This window comes from Astyanax mexicanus, chromosome 7 (assembly GCF_023375975.1).
Source record: "Astyanax mexicanus isolate ESR-SI-001 chromosome 7, AstMex3_surface, whole genome shotgun sequence".
Taxonomy (NCBI): domain Eukaryota; kingdom Metazoa; phylum Chordata; class Actinopteri; order Characiformes; family Acestrorhamphidae; genus Astyanax; species Astyanax mexicanus.
This window is the reverse complement of record NC_064414.1, coordinates 15,740,803-15,762,224: the sequence shown is the minus strand read 5'-3', so window position 1 is coordinate 15,762,224 and position 21,422 is coordinate 15,740,803. Positions and strand designations below refer to the sequence as shown.

Sequence of the window (21,422 nt, the reverse complement as noted above, 5' to 3'; positions counted from 1 at the left end):
ACATTATGTGCAGCTTGCACTGACGCGAGGCTAGTGTGAAGTGTGTCCGTCTGTGAGTGCTTTGTGACGTGCTCGTCTCGTTTCGCTGCGCGCTTTGCTCCGCTATTGAAGTCTGTGCACTGTTTAAAGCAGCGCTGTGAAGCTGCAGGAATGAGTGAGAGGAAAGCCGCGGTGTTACCAGTGATAAGAAGCTGATTCTGAACTAAGTTCAGCGCGGTGTAGCACATATTTAATCAGTGACATGTACACACAACAGTATATATTTAATCACTTACTTTTTTACATTTTAGGGGAAGCTGAGCTTCCCTTGCAGTCTTAGAGCAATCGCCACTGATTCAAATCTTCATGAATGCTTATGAGGGGGGAAATAAAAAAGGAGTTATTGGCAAATTGTATAAAGCAATAAGTCAAATAAACAAAAAACTCTTCCGATTATGTGAGACTTCGCTGGGAACAAGATATACAGAGTGGGATTTCAGAGGAAGTTTGGTTAACTGTATGGAAAACTCAGTTCACTTCTACTAACTCTTTGACTTGGAGAGATTTTTGTTGGAAGAGTCTGATTAGATATTTTGTAACACCTAGATTGTTTAATTGTTTAATGATAAAAATACATACACCACATGCTTTCACAGGTTTGATGTGGAAGTTTGAAATGCTAAGAGCTCTGTCCGGCGGGACAGGCACATTTTGTATTGCATGAGGACATTATTGCCTCATTATTCTACTCACGAGCATCTGTGCGCCGTCGCATCCACGCCAATTTTATTTTTTTCTCCCAGCAATTTATTGATTACTCAGTAACAGGGAGTTTTTCAATGTAGCGAAATAAATTACTTGTGTCAAAATGTAGTTGAGTAAATGTAAAATGACCTATTTTAAAAACTACTTTAAAAATTACAAATTCCTCATAAAATCTACTTAATTACAGTAATGTGAGTAAATGTAATTCATTACTTTCCACCTCTGGGTTTTGAATACCCCTTGTTTTGCCCTTTTGTCAATAAACATGTTTTATTGTGTCGGTGTGTGTCTAAGACCTGCCTTGTCATGACAATGTTCAAATTATTACATTATTCTTCATTTTATTTTTCAATCAATAATGTAATAATTAATGTAATGTAATGTAAAATACAATTACAAATACTGCACAATGTACAATAAACATAACTAAGTTTTATTATATTAACAGCAATTTATTACATTTTTTATTATGTTTTTATTATTATAACATTTGCAGTTATTAAAGTACTTGTTACATATAGTACAACCATTGACTGTGACCTGGTATTTCTTTCTCGTTTTTCTCTCTTCCTCTGTTTGCTGCCGATATGGACCGAGATTCTTTGAAGACCACTCTCATGGGCTCTCCTGGCAAAAACTGTCTCTTTTTTCTTTATAATAGACATCTAGTTACACAACCCATACCTTGTGAAATGACTAATTAAGTAAAAAAGGGCTATGTGAACAATGAAGCTCTGAATGAAAGAACTTCAAACATGTTAAAAGAATCTGCAGAACAGTGTCAGATCACGGGCATTTCTAATGAAAAGGATGAGATGAAAGAATGAGGTTGAAGGCTGCTAATTGACACCCAGACTAATAAATGCTTCTGTTAAGCTGGCCTGGGTTAAACACACTGACCAACCTTTAATGACTGTAATTTAGATATGCACTGAAAGCTTTGAACTGTTCTTGTTGTTCTTAAATGAATGTAGAAAGCAGCAGGTCAAACACAAATGCAAATGAATATCTTCACAGAACATCTGTTCATCCCTCTATAGAAAAGATCCTGTGGTTCACATTCATACAGGTTACAACCTTCTTTTGATATGAAATCAGACCTGATTACCCATGACAGCAAACACCAGTGACGTCTTTACCTTCCTCTTTTGTTTTGTCGTTCTGCCTTTCTTCTCGTTTATAGCCTTAGTGTATTGCTCCTTGTTTATCTCTGTTTATTTCTAGTTTATTCCTTTATTTTCTTTGCCCTGTTTAGTTTATTCTGTTTTGTTTTAGTTCCTCATTTGTTTCTTTTGTTAGCCTCCCTGTTTGTTTGTTATGTTTATCTTGTTTGTTTTGGTTTATTTCTTTGTTTCTTTGCTTGTTTGTTTATTTGTTTAATAAATATCCTCTTTACCTGCACCGCCTCCATTGTCTCCCTGCCTGCATATCCCTGACAGAAAGACAGACCAACACAGACTATATATATGAACAACACTACAAAACTAGGACAATATATACACAGAAAACACACACGAAACTACAAACACCTGGGGAAACAGGTAACGAGGGGGTGGAGCTACAAATGAGACACGGAAAAGAAAAAGTATTGGGGAACAGACAGAGAGACGGGAGCATGTGGGAGCTGAAACAAAAACACAAACAAAACACAGAGCAGGCTAGAAAGAAAACAAACCAGGGCGAGAGCATAACAGAACCCACCACTCCCCCCCCCCCCCCTTAACACGCAACTACTGGGGTGCGAAAAAACAAATCCCCTCTACATCAACCCGCCTGTCGCTGCCTCCAGGGGCTGTCCTGCCTCTGGCTTTCATGTGTCTGCCTTGGTTCTTTGATGAACACGCCGTTTACGCCCCGGAGAGAGCTACAGCAGCGACAGCTCTCCAGACGCTGTCTCCCGTCCGGCCAGCTTCTAAGACTGCAGTGCCAGCTTACCCAGCTCCAGAGCTCGCTTCCCCCGCGGCGGAACCTGCATACGCTGCATTTTCTGCTGCTGACTGCTCCAGCAGCCCAAGTTGCCGTACCTACTCCTGTGCCCACTCCCATGACAGGGTTTGGCCCAGATGCCGTGTACCCAGGCCTGCTCCCAGGCCTCCTGACTTTAACCCCAAAACTGTGCCCAGGCTGGTCCCACGAACTGCCGCACAGACATTTTGTACCCTTGTCTCTTCCTGTCCTGGTCCCTGTGTCTGTCTGTGTTCCAGTTTCTGTCCTGACTGGTCTCTCTGTTCCTGTCCCAGTCCGTGTGTATACATGTAGCGCCTCTACTAAGTATTAATATAGGGGCGCTGAATACATTTGCACACTTTTTCCCCCAACTTTTTACCCAACAGTGGCAGCAGCCAACAGCAGGACCCCATTAATATATTACTAATGTTTTGTAAAAATCACTTTTATGTGTGTAATATAATTTCATTAGTATTATTCAATGTCATGATATCTTGGTGCTTTTGGGGGCTCTGAACAGCCATGTAATTTGAGTATGTCTTGGGTCATCTCTGGCTTCTGGACTCGACAGTAGCTTTCACATTTAGTAAAACATACTGAGCTTTTTCAGTAAAAAAAAAGATAATAAGAAAACACCACCAAACATGGGAAACTAGACAACTGTGAAAACATCTCCAGATTGGTTCTGTTGAAAATGAGCTCAAAATCGGGGGCTCTCTGGCACATAGTAATTTTCCCCAGTGTGTCTGTTGGAGTGGTCAGTCTTACTTAATGTGAGTGTTTTCAGCAGAATCTTCTTGTTGGGCATTTCAACAGATCTCCATACTCCATACCAGAGCTGCCGTTACTGATGCATGTTGCTCGAGGTAGAATTTTAGCCTTTCCAAGGAGCCATTTCATTGCATGATTTGCAGAATCAGTTTATTTGATGGAATCTGTAGCAGTTTCCACAAGCACAGTGGTGTTGAAAAAGCAGTACATATCTCCTGACACAACAATCTACTGACTTGGGATATGTTTAAACCTGCTTGCAATAAACACATCAGTGCAATTTCTTGAATTTTTGTGATCAACTGGGGAAAGTGAATAGATGTGTTTTGTTCTCTGAGCTCTTGCTTCCTTGCAGGCAGTGGCAAATGATATTGACAGTATTAGCCATTGTGCATGCTACAGTGCTTAGGTAATGTTTGTAAGTGGTCTTTGTTTTTGTGAAGTATATTTTAAAGATTGTATCTTAGTTGATTTCACTTAAATAATGTAGCACTATATTAACTATCCATCTGCTGTTACTTCCTGGCATCTATTTACATAATGGGTGTGTCTCCCCTCCCCACCACCAGTGTGCAATATTGTCAACAAGGGCTACACTGTCTTTATAATCTTGAGAGAATAAATCATTTTTTTTAACAAAATCAGCTAAATGTAAAATGTGTCATTAGTCATTTTCATGTACTTTGTGAAGTCCTAATAATGGCTCTTTTATTTTAACACAGTACTTTAAATGATTAAGAAAGTAAACATTTTTCAATTAGAAGTTAAATAATAATGTATTTAATTGCAAGAATCAAAGAGCTGTTTAAATATCGAGCAAGAATATGTGGTAATAAATGATTTTTGTGGTGTCTTGAGATTCTGAGTCTTGTTTCAGAATTAAGCAAAAGACAAATAGAAAGAGGCATTTTTAGTCACTTCCTCTTCACAAAATACAGGTTTATTTTTGAGGTTGTAATACATTTACATGGAAAATACATTATATTGGAAAGTTCTAGGAAAAACATTGTGTTGTGTAAAACCTGTGACATTTCTTTAAACTCTAAAATGGTTGATCAATCTCACATGAGATTTATATGAAAGTTCTATGGAATCAATTAGACAATTTATTGAAATTAATTGGTTCAGAATCTACAATCAGTGTATTCTTAAACACGTCTGTTATGATATTTTTTAGTACTTTAAACACACTTTTAGTCTATTAACAAATTAACAGTTTGTTAATGTAGTGTGTCTTTAAAAACATTTCTCTTCATGTGTAGTCATGTGACACCGCCACGTCCGCTCTGCGGCATTGAAGCAACATGGAGGAAAACTCAAACTCAAAGCCAACTGGGCAACTTGACTTATACAGAACTTATTTAATAACTCATAAGCACTAAATGAAACCTGTGAAAGTTGCATTAGGGAGGTCCTTTTTATTTGTTCTAGCCCTCTTAATGCCTTTCCAGCAGTCTAAATAGATTAAAACCGCTTTATAACTAAGGTTCAGCCATGGCATGTCTCCAAAGAAGCCTTTTGTGGCACCTGCATTGGCAACCGGCACACGCACCTTATTTTCCTGTAAAATATGGTTTGCCTTGCTATTGCTGTGCAATTAGAAAGATTGCTTTACTGAACCATAGATCTCCTAATCTACAGGTGCTTTAAATATCAGGGCTTTCTGGTTCGTTTTGCTCTCCGCTGTGAAGCATAGGTTCTTAATTCGAGTGAGCAGGTGCACAGCGGCTAAACCTCTCAAGACTTTTTCAGCATAGCAATGCTAGGGGAGTCTATTAGCTACAAACTGCTCAAAAACTAAGCAGCTTATATATTCTGTCAGCTTTACTCCCACAGAACACACAACGGGCCCAGTAATTCAGCTTCAAAGAACAAAACTTAGTCTGCTTAATAGGCTTGAGATCTGCCAGTCATCTTTGTTAAGCTGGGATACACAGAAACAATTCACACTAACATAAAACAAAATTACTTTAACGCTTCTGTAGCTCAAGTAGAAATACCTATTGCTCACAGAAGGCTGATCATTTCTTTTTCATTAGTAAGTTGTCGATTGAGCTTTCCTTAAACGCCCACAACATTTCTACTCAGATCATTATCAATTCACTACTCAAATTTCACTTTCAGTGTTACAGATTCTAATTAGTCATAAAGGAACCCTACGCTCATTTATTACTTATTTATTAATGTTTTTTTGGTGTTTTTCTATTACTCTATTTACATCATTTTTGTAAGTCACTTTGGACAATAGCATCTGCCAAATGTAATGTAATATTACAAGAATTGAAAAGTTCCCTGAAAAATAACCGTTCACATAAATCAGAACTTTACAATCCAAGCCTCTAATGTAATTTAAACTTTCCTAAAAAGCACAATACAAATAAATCATAAATTGAATAATTTTCTGAACTTGGCAAGCGAAAAAAAGAATGTCTCACATTTCAAAATGCAGAAAAGTTGGTTGGCCCTATCTTACACCCTGCACATGGCGTGCTGTGAGGCTCATTGCTTACACCCAGCCAACAGTTTATTTTTTTAAAATACAATAGGTCACACCGAGTTGCATATGGAAACTGCACGAGAAACTGTTCTTTCACCCCGATTACCTGCACCTTGGCTTGCAACATCCCACTGCAGAGCTGTTACTGACTGACTGATGCCAATTAGAGGTGAGGCGTTTGCATGCGATGAATAAAAGCTGGAATCCTATCATTCTTCCCTGCCCACTCCCGCACCAAACTAATAAAGCACTTTTTTCACAAAAATTGTCTCACAGGGCATTACTTCATACTAGAGAGCACATGAAGCAATTAGGACCAGGGCTTAATGGAGTGCCATATAGACTGTATAAAAGTGCACCAGTATGAGTATAGTGTAAAAGAAGGGGGCTGTTCCAAACGGATGGCAAAGGGCAGGGGGTGTCCTTATATAAAAGTAGAAAGGTTTGTGTGGGCATTGATCAGTTCTGTACTTGCTGCTGAATGTGGATGTTAAGATTTTCTTTAGTGTGGTCACATGGTAATTTGCAGTATACTTACTCAGCATGCAAATAAACTGATTGATACATCATTGCAAAAGGTGGGGATTTCAGGTTTTGCAGGTTGGTTAGAATGTAGTAGTATGATTTGGCATCAGATTCAGGGGACAAAGTAAAAAATGGAGACATCCATGTGGAATTCTTAGACTTAGCTAATGCTTTTGGTTCTGTACCACATGCATTGTTATGGAAAGCATTTACTTTTTTTTAGGATTTTTTAGGAAGGCTAGTTAAAGCTTATTTCTGAGAATATTCAGTTCTGTTTTAATGCAGGGAGGTATGTCATGGCCTGGCAAAGGCTGGAAATGGGCATAATGTCAGGGTGTACAATTCCACCGCTAGCATTTACAATGGTGATGGAGGTGATGTATTAGGGCTTCTAAGTAGGTTGTAAGCAGGGAGAGGTTGCATGACGGCACTCAGCTCCCACCAATTAGGCCATAGATGGATAATATGACAACACTGACAACTAGACTTCAGTGTTCCTGGTGGCTACTGGAAAAGATCAATGATAATCTAAATTTTGCAACTCTGCAGAAACTTGGAGGGAAGTGAGTCTGGTACGCCAGAATTTACTGCTGAGCCTTCTGGAGGTGTTGTAGGCCTTGTGAAGTGATTGGGGTGTAGTGGATAATTAGTGTATTTGTAATGGAAAGTTATGTGTTTTGTGTTTGTGTCAAATGTTGCAGATCAGATCATAAACTGCCACATCAACCTAGCAGTTAGGTGGAGGAGGTTACTAGCATTATGTAATTAATAGTGAGTGAGTAGGATAGTAGAGTAAAGGGGAAGGGTATGCTATGTGTAACCCCAGATGTTCAGGATTTATCATATCTTTGTATTATGTTACTGGATCAAAAAAAAGGTTACATTTAAAAAGACAGTTTAAAACAATCTCAGGGAAAAAAACATATTTGTTATGATCTGTAGGAATTGGGAAAATTAAATATATTTTGTATTGTATTTTCACTGATGCTGAATGTTTCTGCCCTGTGAACATTTCTATATACTCACTTTATGAATGTTAGAGGTCACCTTGTTAGATTCCTGCCACAGCAGCCCCCCGCACCCACTACCGTCTCTTCTGCTCGGTGTGAACACTTAAATAGGAGTCTCTGGGGTTTCCATTTTCACCTGGACCGGCTTTAAAGAGGATGGAACACCTTGTAGAGAGACACCTATCAGTGCTGGAGCTCCTTCTGCAGTGAGAGGCTGAGCAGTCGGCCGCGCTGGGCTCGGTACAGAACGCCTCTGTTCTTCAGAGGAGAGCATCTCTCTTTCCCACGTTCCTCTTCTGTCCTCTTCATCCACAGCGGACAACACACCGCTGGCAAACTGCAAAACAAGGTTAATATTCTTGATACAATAGCGGTGACTGATCTTCTGTAATGCTTATTTAGTCTCTTTAAGAATTTGGAAAGCAGAAAGGTGGATCAGCAAGCCTATTTTGAGCTCAGGAACTGAAAGCTGTTCTGTCTGCATGAGATGCCGAAAAATAATTGGATAATTTATTATGTTATGTTTTCTGTGATATATTTCACTACAGTAAAAAGCAGCATTCAAAGTTAATGCAGCAATGTTCACACAGCATCATGACATTTTTAGAGCATGATAAGAAAAGACTTCTTGTTTAGCTTCTTTTGAAGAAAGAAAACCCCACATAAAATGAATGTATGTGTTAGCTCACAATGGGTTTACAAATAAGCAAAACAAACAGGACTGTGTACCAATCAGACCAAGTTAACAAGCCTATGTACACATGTATTGGAACTCTTACACATTACACCTACAGGAGCATGTATGGCTTTTTCTGTTTTTAACCCATAAAGTGCCTTGAAATTGAATATAATTTTGTGGGTGTAACAAAAATTTGGAATACAGTAAATTCAGTAAATGAGAATTTTTAATGAATGAGAATTTAAAGTGAAATGGCAGAGTGGACCTATGTGGTCATGTATTTAATAACTCATCACACTGCCTGGGAGAAAACCATAAGTATTAACAAGCAAACAAGTTAAGAAGTGAGCCTCCTGCCTCTCCGACTCCGTGTTCTTTGCTGTGTCAGTTGATATAATATTAGGGGCAACCACAAACTGGGGACGAGGATAATGGAACTGTGTTTCATGTGTTTCAAGGACTGGAAATCTCTGCTGTGTGGTCGGTGGAAAAGGGAAAAACAAAACAAAAAAGCGGCACAGACCTGAAACACTGGCCATGAGTAGAATAAAACCCCAGACTGAAAATATTAAAACGCAGCCACTAAAGAGTATGCTAGTGCTTGAGATAAGGGGAGGTGAGAAGAGTAAATTCACTGAAGCCTCCAGCCAGTGCTGAGTACTTTCGATTCCACAAAAGGAGCCAGGAGGAGGGAGAGTCGATAGCAAACTTTACGGCTGCATCACCTAGGAAATTACAGCACTGTGATTTTGACACTGGGATGAATGACACCATATAAGATTGTGTGTGGACTGAGAAGTGCAGCTATCCAAAAGCGCCTGCTATCAGAACATGCACTAGTGTTAGAAAAAGCCATTGAAATAAGCATAAGTCTATCAAATTAGCAGCCAAAGAAGCACATCAGCTCAGTACTAATTTAAAAGTGCATTAGGTGGCTGCAGAAAAGAACAAAGCAGTGAGTAAATGCTACAGATGTGATAAACCTGGACATCTAGCAGTCTTTCCAGTCTCCTGTGCAATCAGACAATGTTGAAGCACATTTAGAATCCTCAGTACAGAGCGGGATTCAACGTAATCAATTGTGCTATTGTGTCAGTAATAAAGAAAGATGGTAGAAGTCACGCTTAACCCCGTGTTGGAGGCCGAACAGTACCCACTGCGCCACACTGATGACTTAAAGGACAAAAAATCAGCAAAATTGATTTAAGTCGAGCTTATTGTAAAATGTATATGCACAAAAGCTCAATGGAGCTGCTCACTATAGTCACACACGTATGGTGTCACTTTGGCCCCATCTCTTTTTCAAAGAGCGCTGGTTTAAATGGTCTACCTGAAGTTCAGTGTTATATAGATGATATTTTGATCACAGAGAAGACTGAAGAAGAGCACTTCAAAAACTTGGATGCTACCTTTCAGAGGCTAAAAGATACGAAGAGGAATTAACATTGAAAAGCAAACACTACTATGGAAAAATTTTAATGAAATCCACAAAATGCACTGAGAATATGTGATAAAAAATGCCAAATCATTATTACATTACATTTCACAGCAGATGATCTCTTGAAAAACGATACAAAATAATTAACGTTTTTTAAAACCAAACGCTAAATTTGTGTCAGAATTGCACGTAAAACAGCTCAACTGCATTGTGTTCCACTGTGTAGCGCTTCAAATGTTCAAAAGCAAATCACAATACACAGGATTGCATTCAGTCTACAAGCAGAAATTGGGGCAGGGCTGACATGTCTTTTTGGAATATTCATCATTTTAACTGGCAGAGCCTTCACTAGCAATTTAAGAATATCAGGCTATTCTAAGGTTTTCAAGTACATGCTGAAACATAAATTGGCCAATGGAGGCCATGTATTTTGAATATGACATCAGATCCATAGATTCTGATCTAGAAAAGAAGATTGTATCACCCTGCATGACATTTTTTTTCTTGTTATAGCACCACCTGGTTAGAGGTGTATAAGCATGCTTTTTGCAGTATGAGTTCCACTCATATTTTTGGGTGGAGCCTGATAGCTACAGAGTGTTGTAAAACCATTTTTTTTATAATTATTACATTTCAGGTTCTTATTTTTCTTTTGTTACCATACTTTATGTGTATGTAGCATAAAATTCCAGAGACTAGTTCTGCACCCAAAAAGTTGTTTATTCGAATATTATGAAAATATATTATATTTAAATTTTTGAAGGGGATGCGTCATATAATCGGGAAAACAAAGCGCATGTCGTATGGGGTAGAAGCTGTACCTTATAGTCTGACGCTATAGTGCCACTATCGGGCCAAACAAACTGAGCTTGTTGGCCTGATTAGCGGGAGTGACTCCTACCTGTTGACTAAGTGTTGTGTCTGTACAACTTAGGCTCTGGTCTGTAAAAAACATTTTATCAGAGAAAAAGACTAACAAATACAACAGTGTTTCTGCACCTTCATTAATTGGACCCTTAATTAATGGACTCATTTATATATATATATATATATATATATATATATATATATATATATATATATATATATATATATATATATATATATATTATTTGACAACTATATTTCATGCTGTTGGTGTTAAAGATTGAGGTAAAGGATTAGTCTCATATATCAATTAATTTAACATAATTTATACCAAAAAAACAGCATAATTGCGTCTTTGCTAAAGGATGGAATTCTTCAGGTACCTCACAAATGGATTAATTCAGAGGACCGCAATGTGACGGTATTATCAACGGCCCTTTTTACTTTCATACAAGATTCGTTTTTTTTCTCACGGAAAGACTACTTAGTATTTTACACAATTTATAATGGCCCATTAAAAATTGTAGAATCAGAGATTTAGGGGTGCTAAGCACCCAATAAACCCAGCCCCACAACCCTGCTTTAAAAAACACATAAACTGTAAATGAAAAGAGTTCCTACAAGGGCTGAGTGGGTCAGAAGAAATAGATTATATGGAAGATAGAACTATTGGAGACAGATTTAACATATTTGATCAAATAGCTGGAAAGAGAATAAGCTATTCAAAACTCAGTATGGATTTTTCAGGGCATCTGATCACACTGATTAATGAAGTTCCATATTTTATGGTTGTTCTGATTGTGCACGCCCATCCTTTTTTAGGAGGCACAAGCACCCTTAACAGTAAAAGCAGAAAGTTGTGTTTTTGTTGCTTTAAAGAGTATTGTGTCTCTTATATGTAAAAATAATTGACACTTAATTCGTCACAGTAAATGTCACATGTTTCAGGTATAGCATGCTTTTCTTCAGTTTCAATCTCTTTGTAGAGTATGGGGATGGATATCTAAAATGTTACTGATTCCCAGCTTCAAAGTGCACAACATAGCCAGAGAGATCTGATTCTACACAAATACAGATATAAATCCTTGCTAGTAGAGAAACAGAGTTTATAATTCACTTTACCCTTTCCAAGTTGGGTAGAGTTTTTGACATCGCTCAATTGAAGATTCTCTGGTTGGCAGAAAAACATGGACATGAATGATATGCAGATACATTTTTTAAATGACTGCTGCTGTTGAATATCCAACTCCAACTGGCAGTTCTCTTAAATTTACTCGTTTGATCTTATTTGGTTTTGAACTAGAACAGCTTATTCCATATAAATTCACTGCAGTAGGAGACAAACTAAACATATTAATCAAAATGAATAATCTCTGACTGTCAGAATGCTGAGGGATGGGGGTTGGGGAGAGAGGGAGGGCTATCCTATTGGCCCACAGAGAGCGAGGCCAATTTAGCTCTTGAAGGCGCCCAGCCAATGGATGGCTGTGGTATAATCCCCTGATTGCCAATGTTGCTCATCTGCTCAAACACATTTTACACATATTTCTGCAAATTAATGTGAACATTGTTTCCAGCATTTTCTGTTAATGAACTGTTGTTAAAGAGGATATTCCTCTCTCTCATTGTTGATGCACACTTTTTTCAGAATAGCTTTCACTGTGAGTTCTTTATAGCTCCTTATCAGAATACTGTGCCATTTGGTGTCTCATAAGTTAATAAAATGACCTACGATTTGTAATTATTTGGACTATTTGTCATATGAATTCAGACTACACAGAATTTATTATTTCCAGCATAACCCTTAACAGGGTGCAGCAATTTTTTATAGTGAAGCATGGTTGAGCTTGAGTTGTGATGTGATGATTATGTCAAATGTTACTTTTTTAAAGGAGCAGGGCTATCACAAGATGATGGTGAATTAATGGGCATATTTAAATAGCTTGATGATACAGCAGAGAAAAGTAAAGTGTAAAATATCTGTAGCCCTGTTTTATTTTCATGTTATGTAAATTAAGATAATTCTAAAAACAAGTTCATTTTATTTGTATAATAGTATAATTCTGCTCACCCATGTTACTAAATAGTTGTGCAGCCTGTCCGAATACCGTAAGAGACGAAAGAAGCAGATTAAAATCCATCTGTAGTAGGCTTCCAACGGAGGGTACATAAAAGTATCCTACTCCGGAAGACTTTTAAGGATTTTTTTATGACATCACTGCATCCACGCCCACAGAGCACGCGAAAATGGAGAAGGCAACGCACAAATATACGTCATAAATGTATTAATTAACTAAGTTCTTATCTAATTAAACAGCCAGTAAAGCAGTAATATAATTTATAGTTTAGATAAGCTGTATGCTCATTAAAACTATATTAATGACCCTATTTGTAACATGTTAATAATATACATACATATATTATTTATAATATATATATCATTTTAATTTATCTCTTTTTTTTTTTTACTTAGAGACTGATGAGGAAACTGAAACCCTTATAAGGCTGAGGTCAGACAGGGCTGCCAGCTTCACTGAGATGCGGCCAAAGATTCGTCTGGGAGTAAGCAGGATTTTATTGGAATATCTGAATTTTTAGCTGTGTGTGATAGTAATGTTATGAAACGTGCTGAAAGTGAGCGTTGTGATTGGCTCAGTTCATCGGTAGTCAACATACTATCTAAAAGGGATCAGCTGTCTCATTTCCCCAATTACAGCTCCTTCCCTCCATTCCTCCTCCTCCTCTCCTCTCCTCGATTCCTCCACCTTCTTCCGGGGTAGGAGAGGAGGAGTAGGAGAAGAGGAGTAGGAGAGGAGGAGTAGCAAAAGTTTCTGGACGCAGCCAGAGAGAATGAGAGAGAGAGCTAATCAGAGTCAGCCATGCAGCACAGAGGCTGTTTCTGCTCAAAAATAAGTCCAAAATGTGGCTAACGGCCAGTTTAAACCGCTTGTGTGACTTTTTGGGGCATCTTTGATGAGGACACGGACAGTGTTTCTGACGAGCTACATAGAGCTTGAGTGCTGACATAGGAGCTGTTTTAGGACTTCTTGGCTGTTCCACCATTTCATGAGCCTCGCTCGCACCCTGAACTACTGCTGGACTGCCTAAACTACAACTTTGCTGATTCTACGTCGTCCTGCTTTCGCCAGACATTCTCAAGAGGTCGTGAGTACTGAGTGTGCACTACTTGATATTTTATGTTGCTTACTTTAAGTAAGTGAAGCAGCTATTAAAGTTTTAAGCCTCACCGTACCCAAGCCACGTCTCAGGCCTGCAACTTTTTGTTTCTTTTATTTTTCTATTATTTTTGTGTGTGTGAGTGTGTGTGAGTGTGCATGTGTGTGCCCACAAGTTAGGTATTTATTAGTTTATTTGTTCTGAACTGTGATTATATTTTTGGATAATATTTTGTGGTAAATTCTTGTTAATAAGTATATTGGATAATCCATAACACACTACTTCTAAAATCTCATTTATTTCATTTCTCATTTAAAACTGTGATACCTGATATTCCAAATTCATACAAAAGTCTGAGTAAAAAGAAAGGTAGCTAAGCATTAAAACTCATTTTTGTGGTTACTAGAGTGCTCATTTCATTAAGCACTGATTATTTATTTATTTATATTTCTTTATTTTCTTTTTGAGTAATCTCTATTAGAAATAGCTGAGTGTGTGAAACAGAGAGATTTCTAACAATAGAGTATATTAAGTCTACCTATTTTTGTTTATACAAAATTTGAAATGACATTATTCTGCACCAATAATCATTGGGACCCAGGGTCCTGCCATTACTACATAGGTGGTTAGGCAGGGTGTTACATATCTATATGTATAATTTGCCTATATGTGTATATGTGTAATGATGTGTTCATTCAGGGTTAATTTTAAAAGCTGTATTGTTATACAGTGTGTGTGTATAACATATAAACAACATTATTGATATTGACTGATATTAATCAGTAGGAGGGAATTAATGTATCATGTTTAGCACATTCTACTTGGGCCAGTTAAAGAACATGAAATATCTGTGTAATATTCTACATAATATTACTCTGTGCTCGGCTGCAGTTGGCATGAAGTCTCTGTAAGATATTCTCCTGTGCTGATGCCTCAGGCCTTCAGAAACTCATGATGAAAGTCACTGAGAGAGTTCGATGTACTGTGTGTGAAGTCAGTCATAGAAGATGAGTGGTTGTGAAGAGTCAGTGCTGGAGGCCAAGCTCGGCGGGAGGCAGCTACAGCAGGTCAAACTCTCTGTAAGTGGACTGAAGCACACCAGCATAATTACTCCAAACCTAATCTACCCCTCCTCCATCCCCCATCTCGGCAACACACAGAACCAACCAGCAGGTCTGTGATTTACATTCAACTTTTTTTTCACATTAATTTTCTTATGCACAAAAAATATTCACACATACAAATACAACAGTTTGGGCGCCATACAGAGACAGGCCACAGCAACACTCTCTTTGGTAGAAACTGCAGCTTGCAAAGTGGGTTTTTGGATTCAATTCTTTCCACTCTTGGAATTGTTTGTGGCAGAAGGCGTCCAGTTCTTGGGTCTCTGAGGGCCATCTGATCTGATCATGACCACCATAACTGTTCGTACTGTTTTCCCACCTTGATGTTTTTTACCACAAGGTTGCTTGTTTCTAAAAGGTAGGTAACACCATGGCTGGTTTAATCCACCAAGTCAATTTAAATTTGATTGGCCAGAGTGGAAACAGAGATTTTTGCACCTAGTTGTGGGCATCTTGGATAAAGACCTGTCTTGTAAGTTTAAACTCAAGTGGCGATAACATGTCTTCATGACTGAAGTTATCGAAAAAGTGCTGTAAGTGGTCGAGATTATGTCATCACAGCAGTCACCACAGGACTTATAAACTGGAGGGATGTGGGAGATGTTGTAAACCCAGGCACATAAATATAAAAAGATGCTCTGCATCCAAGAGTAAGTGTAGTAAGTGTCACAAGGACTTCAGAAACATGTGTGTCACTCAAAACATGTGAGAGAAATCACACAGGAGGTGAAGTAACCATATTTCCTAGGGAAAATTGGCACAAAGACCTGCACTCAGGACTAGAGCTTAGATTGTCTGCCCGAACCCGACCTGACCCGAGGCCGGTTCGGGCCGAGATTTCCCACCACATTCCTCGGGCCGAGACGGGTCGGGCTCCAGAAAATAGTCTTAGATGTAGGCGTCTGTTTTTTAATTATATTTTTATTGTTAAATAAAATAACGAAAACTGAAAGTGAAACTAAACTACTTTATTTATTAGCGCTGTTTTCACTCCCGCAGTTGTACAGCGGGGGGGGTGTTGTGCCGATTCTGTCCGCGAAGCGGGAGTCGGATTCAGCAGCGGATTCGGCACAAGCGCGGCGGCACCTCGCGGTCCGCGGTGTTAGTTGTAAGTGCTCGCGCTAGCTGCAATATACGACAGAAAACACTGAGGGAGCTGCAGAATTATGTATGGGACTAGAATACGAGCATGAGGAGATAAAAGAGAAACTTTACCTGTAAGTAGCTCATACCAGAACAAGCAAATCTCTCTTTCTCTCTCTCTGTCTCTCTCTCTCTCGCACGTAAACTCCTCCGTGTTTGACTTGCAGCACTGTGTGTAGCTGTTCTTAAAAATCATTTTAATTAAATAATAGTTCTATGCTTCTATGTTACAGTGTTGATTAACATAATTCTGATCATATTTCGCTCATTCAAACAACCCGAAAACAGACAGTTTATGGAGCGGGGCGGCTCGGGCTCATGATGACAGTTTATGGTTCGGGTCGGGCTCGGGCAGAACGTGCTCGGGCTGGGTCGGGTCGGATTTTTTGGGCCCGGTCTAACCTCTACACTGGACGACTGAACAGATAACCTACAAGTGAGCAATGTCCCAATCACTTTTAAAATAGACAGTGGGGCAGAAGCCACAGTTATCACCGTTATGACCACAAGCTTCAAGGACCTCTTATTAACTGTTAAGACTTGAACAATGTTTCCATTAGGTGTCAGAGACTGTTTTTTTTTTTCTTTTTTTTTTTCAGAAATATTTTTATTGATTTTTCAAATATACCCCAAATACATTATGTATGTTATAATTATGTGCAAGTTGTAATACACATACAAAGAAAAACAAACATATACCACAGAAATCAGAAAAACAAACTCATGATGAAAGTCACTGAGAGAGTTCGATGTACTGTGTGTGAAGTCAGTCATAGAAGATGAGTGGTTGTGAAGAGTCAGTGCTGGAGGCCAAGCTCGGCGGGAGGCAGCTACAGCAGGTCAAACTCTCTGTAAGTGGACTGAAGCACACCAGCATAATTACTCCAAACCTAATCTACCCCTCCTCCATCCCCCATCTCGGCAACACACAGAACCAACCAGCAGGTCTGTGATTTACATTCAACTTTTTTTTTACATTCATTTTCTTCTGCACAAAAAATATTCACACATACAAATACAACAGTTTGGGCGCCATACAGAGACAGGCCACAGCAACACTCTCTTTGGTAGAAACTGCAGCTTGCAAAGTGGGTTTTTGGATTCAATTCTTTCCACTCTTGGAATTGTTTGTGGCAGAAGGCGTCCAGTTCTTGGGTCTCTGAGGGCCATCTGATCTGATCATGACCACCATAACTGTTCGTACTGTTTTCCCACCTTGATGTTTTTTACCACAAGGTTGCTTGTTTCTAAAAGGTAGGTAACACCATGGCTGGTTTAATCCACCAAGTCAATTTAAATTTGATTGGCCAGAGTGGAAACAGAGATTTTTGCACCTAGTTGTGGGCATCTTGGATAAAGACCTGTCTTGTAAGTTCAAGTGGCCATAACATGTCTTCATGACTGAAGTTATCGAAAAAGGGCTGTAAGTGGTCGAGATTATGTCATCACAGCAGTCACCACAGGACTTATAAACTGGAGGGATGTGGGAGATGTTGTAAACCCATGCTCTGCATCCAAGAGTATGTGAGAGAAATCACACAGGAGGTGAAGTAACCATATTTCCTAGGGAAAATTGGCACAAAGACCTGCACTCAGGACTAGAGCTTAGATTGTCTGCCCGAACCCGACCTGACCCGAGGCCGGTTCGGGCCGAGATTTCCCACCACATTCCTCGGGCCGAGACGGGTCGGGCTCCAGAAAATAGTCTTAGATGTAGGCGTCTGTTTTTTAATTATATTTTTATTGTTAAATAAAATAACGAAAACCATGGGTGTGGTAGTGGGGGGAAAAGTGGACCTGACTACCCAGGGCCCGAGTAGGGAGAAGGGCCCATGAAAATCCAGATTTTTTTTTTCGCTCACCTTCCTTGTATACTGGCATGGATAGGGGCCCACTGACATTGAGAGTGTACAGGGCCCAGCATTTGCTGCTACACCCCTGACGAAAACTGAAAGTGAAACTAAACTAATTTGGCCTTTGAGTAGTGGAGTCTGTGAACTATTTTAAACTGTATCAATGTATGTCTCGTATTTATTGAGCATCTGTTGATGTTCTTTAGAGCATGTTCCCATTGTTCAGAAGTAATCTCTATACCCAGTTCTTCCATCCATGCTTGTTTAATGGAGTCGGACTGGATGGTAATGTGATTATGTAAGATGTTATAAAAGGCAGAAACTGCTCCTTTCGTATTTGGAGAGATAGTAAGAATCTTTTCCAGAGATGAATGGTGCGGTTTGGTTTCAAACTCAGCTAAATGTGTTCTCATGAAATGCCAAATTTGTAAATACGCAAAAAAATTTGAGGAGGGAAATTTATATTTATTTTGCAGTTGTTGGAATGTAGCAAAACAGTTGTCAATGTAAAGATCTCCAATAGTTTTTAGACCCCTGTTTTTCCATTGCAAGAAGACAGCATCCTTTAGTGCTGCTGGAAATGCGTGGTTGTTACGTATTGGATTATCTAGATACATGTCGGATTTCTGCGTTTGAATCGGACTGTTAAGTAAACTTAGTAGAGAGGTGTTTCGACACATGGAACGTTCAATAGCAAGCCAAGAGGGAATTTCACATTCTTGAGCAGACGGGTGTTTTCGCCAGAAAGAGAGGCACAAGCTCCACACCTACGTCTTACATAGTGGAGACAGCACCAAATGAGTGCTACAGAAGGAAAATGCATCACCTGCTGGTTACTCCCAACTATATCACATCGCACTGTAGAGATCTTGATGTGGCCACTCCAGCAGTGGACATGGACATTGATTTGACCATACTAAGATAAAACTGAGGAAACTAAGACACCGGTTTCCTTTTCACATGAGACTCTTACACAAGGGGTTTAATGTCACTTATCCTGACAAAAGCTGCGGTCCAATCTGAAGGGAGCTGCCCAACTAGGCAGCATTTGCAGGCAGCATAGGCGCGCTCCCGAGAAAAGGACTGTCCCATTCGGAAGGTAGCATGTGCTGCCTACCTGGGCAGCTGCCTTATTTTACCCCAATTCTGAAGGCAGCGTGAGATGTATCCTTCACGGCGAAGGCAATCCCATGATGCATTTCACCAGCTCAGAGTTCCAGCGCTCAGATTTAAAAACATGGCGGACGGAGCCGGCCTGCCACGGAGTTTCTGTACAAATGTAAGTAATTCCCGCCTGTATTTCCACTCACCGCTGCGTGGGTTTATCAAACTAGCATATTTTAGACTGTTTTAAGTTGTTTTCCATCGTTGTTTTCGCCTGTACTTCATTTAATGTAAGACCTGACCGGCGGAAGCTACCGTTAGCTTATCGCGCTAATTTACCGGGTAAGCTAACACGCATCTAGCCGACTTACAGAGTACCAAACGCGGCTGCAGCACTTTAAACATGAACTCCTCCTTTAAATGTAATACTTACGAGATTGCTTTTAAACACGGATGTGAGGAAAATGTGCCAGAATGAAAAGTTTTAGCTCCAGTGCACTGCTTTAATATCACCCAATCTCTGAACAGAAAAACAGTGTGTGTGAATTTGTATTTAAAGAAAGAAACGCTGAATTCGTGTCAGAATCGCACTTAAAATGCAATCACATCAACTGCATTGTATTCCACTGTGTGGCGCTGCGAACGTGTAAAGCAATCACAATGTCCAGCGATTGCATTCCATCTAACCACAGCCTGTGATCAAATCACTGTCCAGTCAGAACGCTCTCCTGAATTTGGGGCGGGGCTGAGACGCCAGTCTCTTGGAGCTGTACCAGAAGAAAAGTCTTTCCGCGACAGGATAAAAGAGGAAATAATAACTTTAATTCAACAAATTAAGGCTGGGACAGTTACAGACGACTATGTGCTGCTCAGAGTGGAGTGGATTTTAGAGAAGACGCTCATGTTCTCACATTTAGCGCTAAAGACTTTCCTGAAACCTCAAACAATGCTCCAACTCCAGCAGTCCAACATAGACATATATACATAGATACTACATTGACTGGCGCCTTTATTATATACACCTTTAATAATCACAACTCTACCAGTTTATACCCGATTTACACAAGGTTTGGTTTCGTAATGATACAGGACGCTGTTACACATTACAAATACATGCTTTCATGCTGGAATATGGTATGGCGTATTAAAAAAAAGTGTATTAATTAATTATTTGTATATACTGATATGTACATACATACATACATATATACATGTACATATACCCCCCATATACATTTATACATACATACAGAGAGAGACCACCTGAAACTATGGATTTCTTTGATTTTACCAAATTTACCAAACCACAAGCCATCAAACCAAGCTGAAGTGCATGAATTTTGTGCACAAGAAGTGGCATAAGGTTATCCAAAAGCAGTGTATAAGACTGGTGGAGGAGGTCGTTATATTACCAGATTAAAGTAGTTATTTTACCAGATTAAAGTCGAACACCAGATTAAAGTCATACTATTACCAGATTAAAGTCGTAATATTAAATTCGTTATAAAATGAAAGTCTTAATATTACCAGATTAAAGTCGTTATGTTACCAGATTAAACTCGTTATATCTGGCTACATTAGGTTTACATAATAATAATAATAATAAGAAGAGAAAGTAGAAGAAGAGAAAGAAGAAGAATGCATATATGTATTTATTTAATTGAATTATATATATATATTTATTCATCCAGTTTACAGGCCTAAATCCACATCCACTACAATATTCTTGATCTGGCTGCAATCAGTGCTTATATCTTGATTAATGTATTCAGGACTGAGAATAACTCAAAGAAATATCATTTTAAAACGAACTTCATAAGTATAACAGACCCACGATTGACACTAAAGGAAAGCTGCAAAGAAAAAATGAGGCAGTTAATATCCAATGTAAGAAACGAAAAAAGATATTACTGATAAATATCAAAGCGGAGGATAATAGACCGACAGACACACGCACACACACACACCGATGGGAATATTTCAGCAACTCCAATTCACCTGACGGCATGTGTTTGGACTGGAGTTTGGATTATCTGCCCGATACCCGACCTGAACACCGGCCGCTGGGAAAAATATTTTTCTTAAATAATAGGTCTATGCTTCTTTAGACTTGCAATGTTAAATAGTATAATTCTGAACAGATTTCGCTCATTCAAACTCACTGAAAATATGTTTTAAAAGTTCAGTTTTAACGCACTACTAAAAAAAAATAATGTTTAAATAGGATAGGTTATGGGTCTGGGACAGCTAATTCAGCGCTACATTACTCTTTTAATAAATACATAAGTAAATTCCAAGCCCTAAATTTAATTCATTCAATTCCTATTAGGATTGCATTTGGAAACGGCAGAAATGTGTATGTGGCGGACAGCCACATTTTTTTTAAGAATGACCCAAAAACGCCATCATAGGTAAAGGGCTTTTAAAATAAGAATTATTTAAATTACAAACATAACACACATGCAATTGTCTGGTATTTTTTTTTATTATATTAAATTTTTTGTTTGATTTTGTTCTTATTTGTATTATGTTTATTTTAATCT

General features: G+C 38.8%; 1 protein-coding gene across 3 annotated transcripts in view; it reads right to left on the bottom strand.

Annotated features, from left to right (window-relative positions):
* Positions 1-4,386: 4,386 nt before the first annotated feature.
* LOC103043591 (muscular LMNA-interacting protein) overlaps positions 4,387-21,422 on the bottom strand; it is a 67,323-nt gene continuing 50,287 nt past the window's right edge. For all 3 annotated transcript variants that reach the window (XM_007239476.3, XM_022686540.2, XM_007239477.3), the window contains one exon: positions 4,387-7,831. In XM_007239476.3, the coding sequence (XP_007239538.3) occupies positions 7,598-7,831 (234 nt within the window). In that variant the 3' untranslated portion in view covers positions 4,387-7,597. The remainder of the gene's footprint in view (positions 7,832-21,422) is intronic.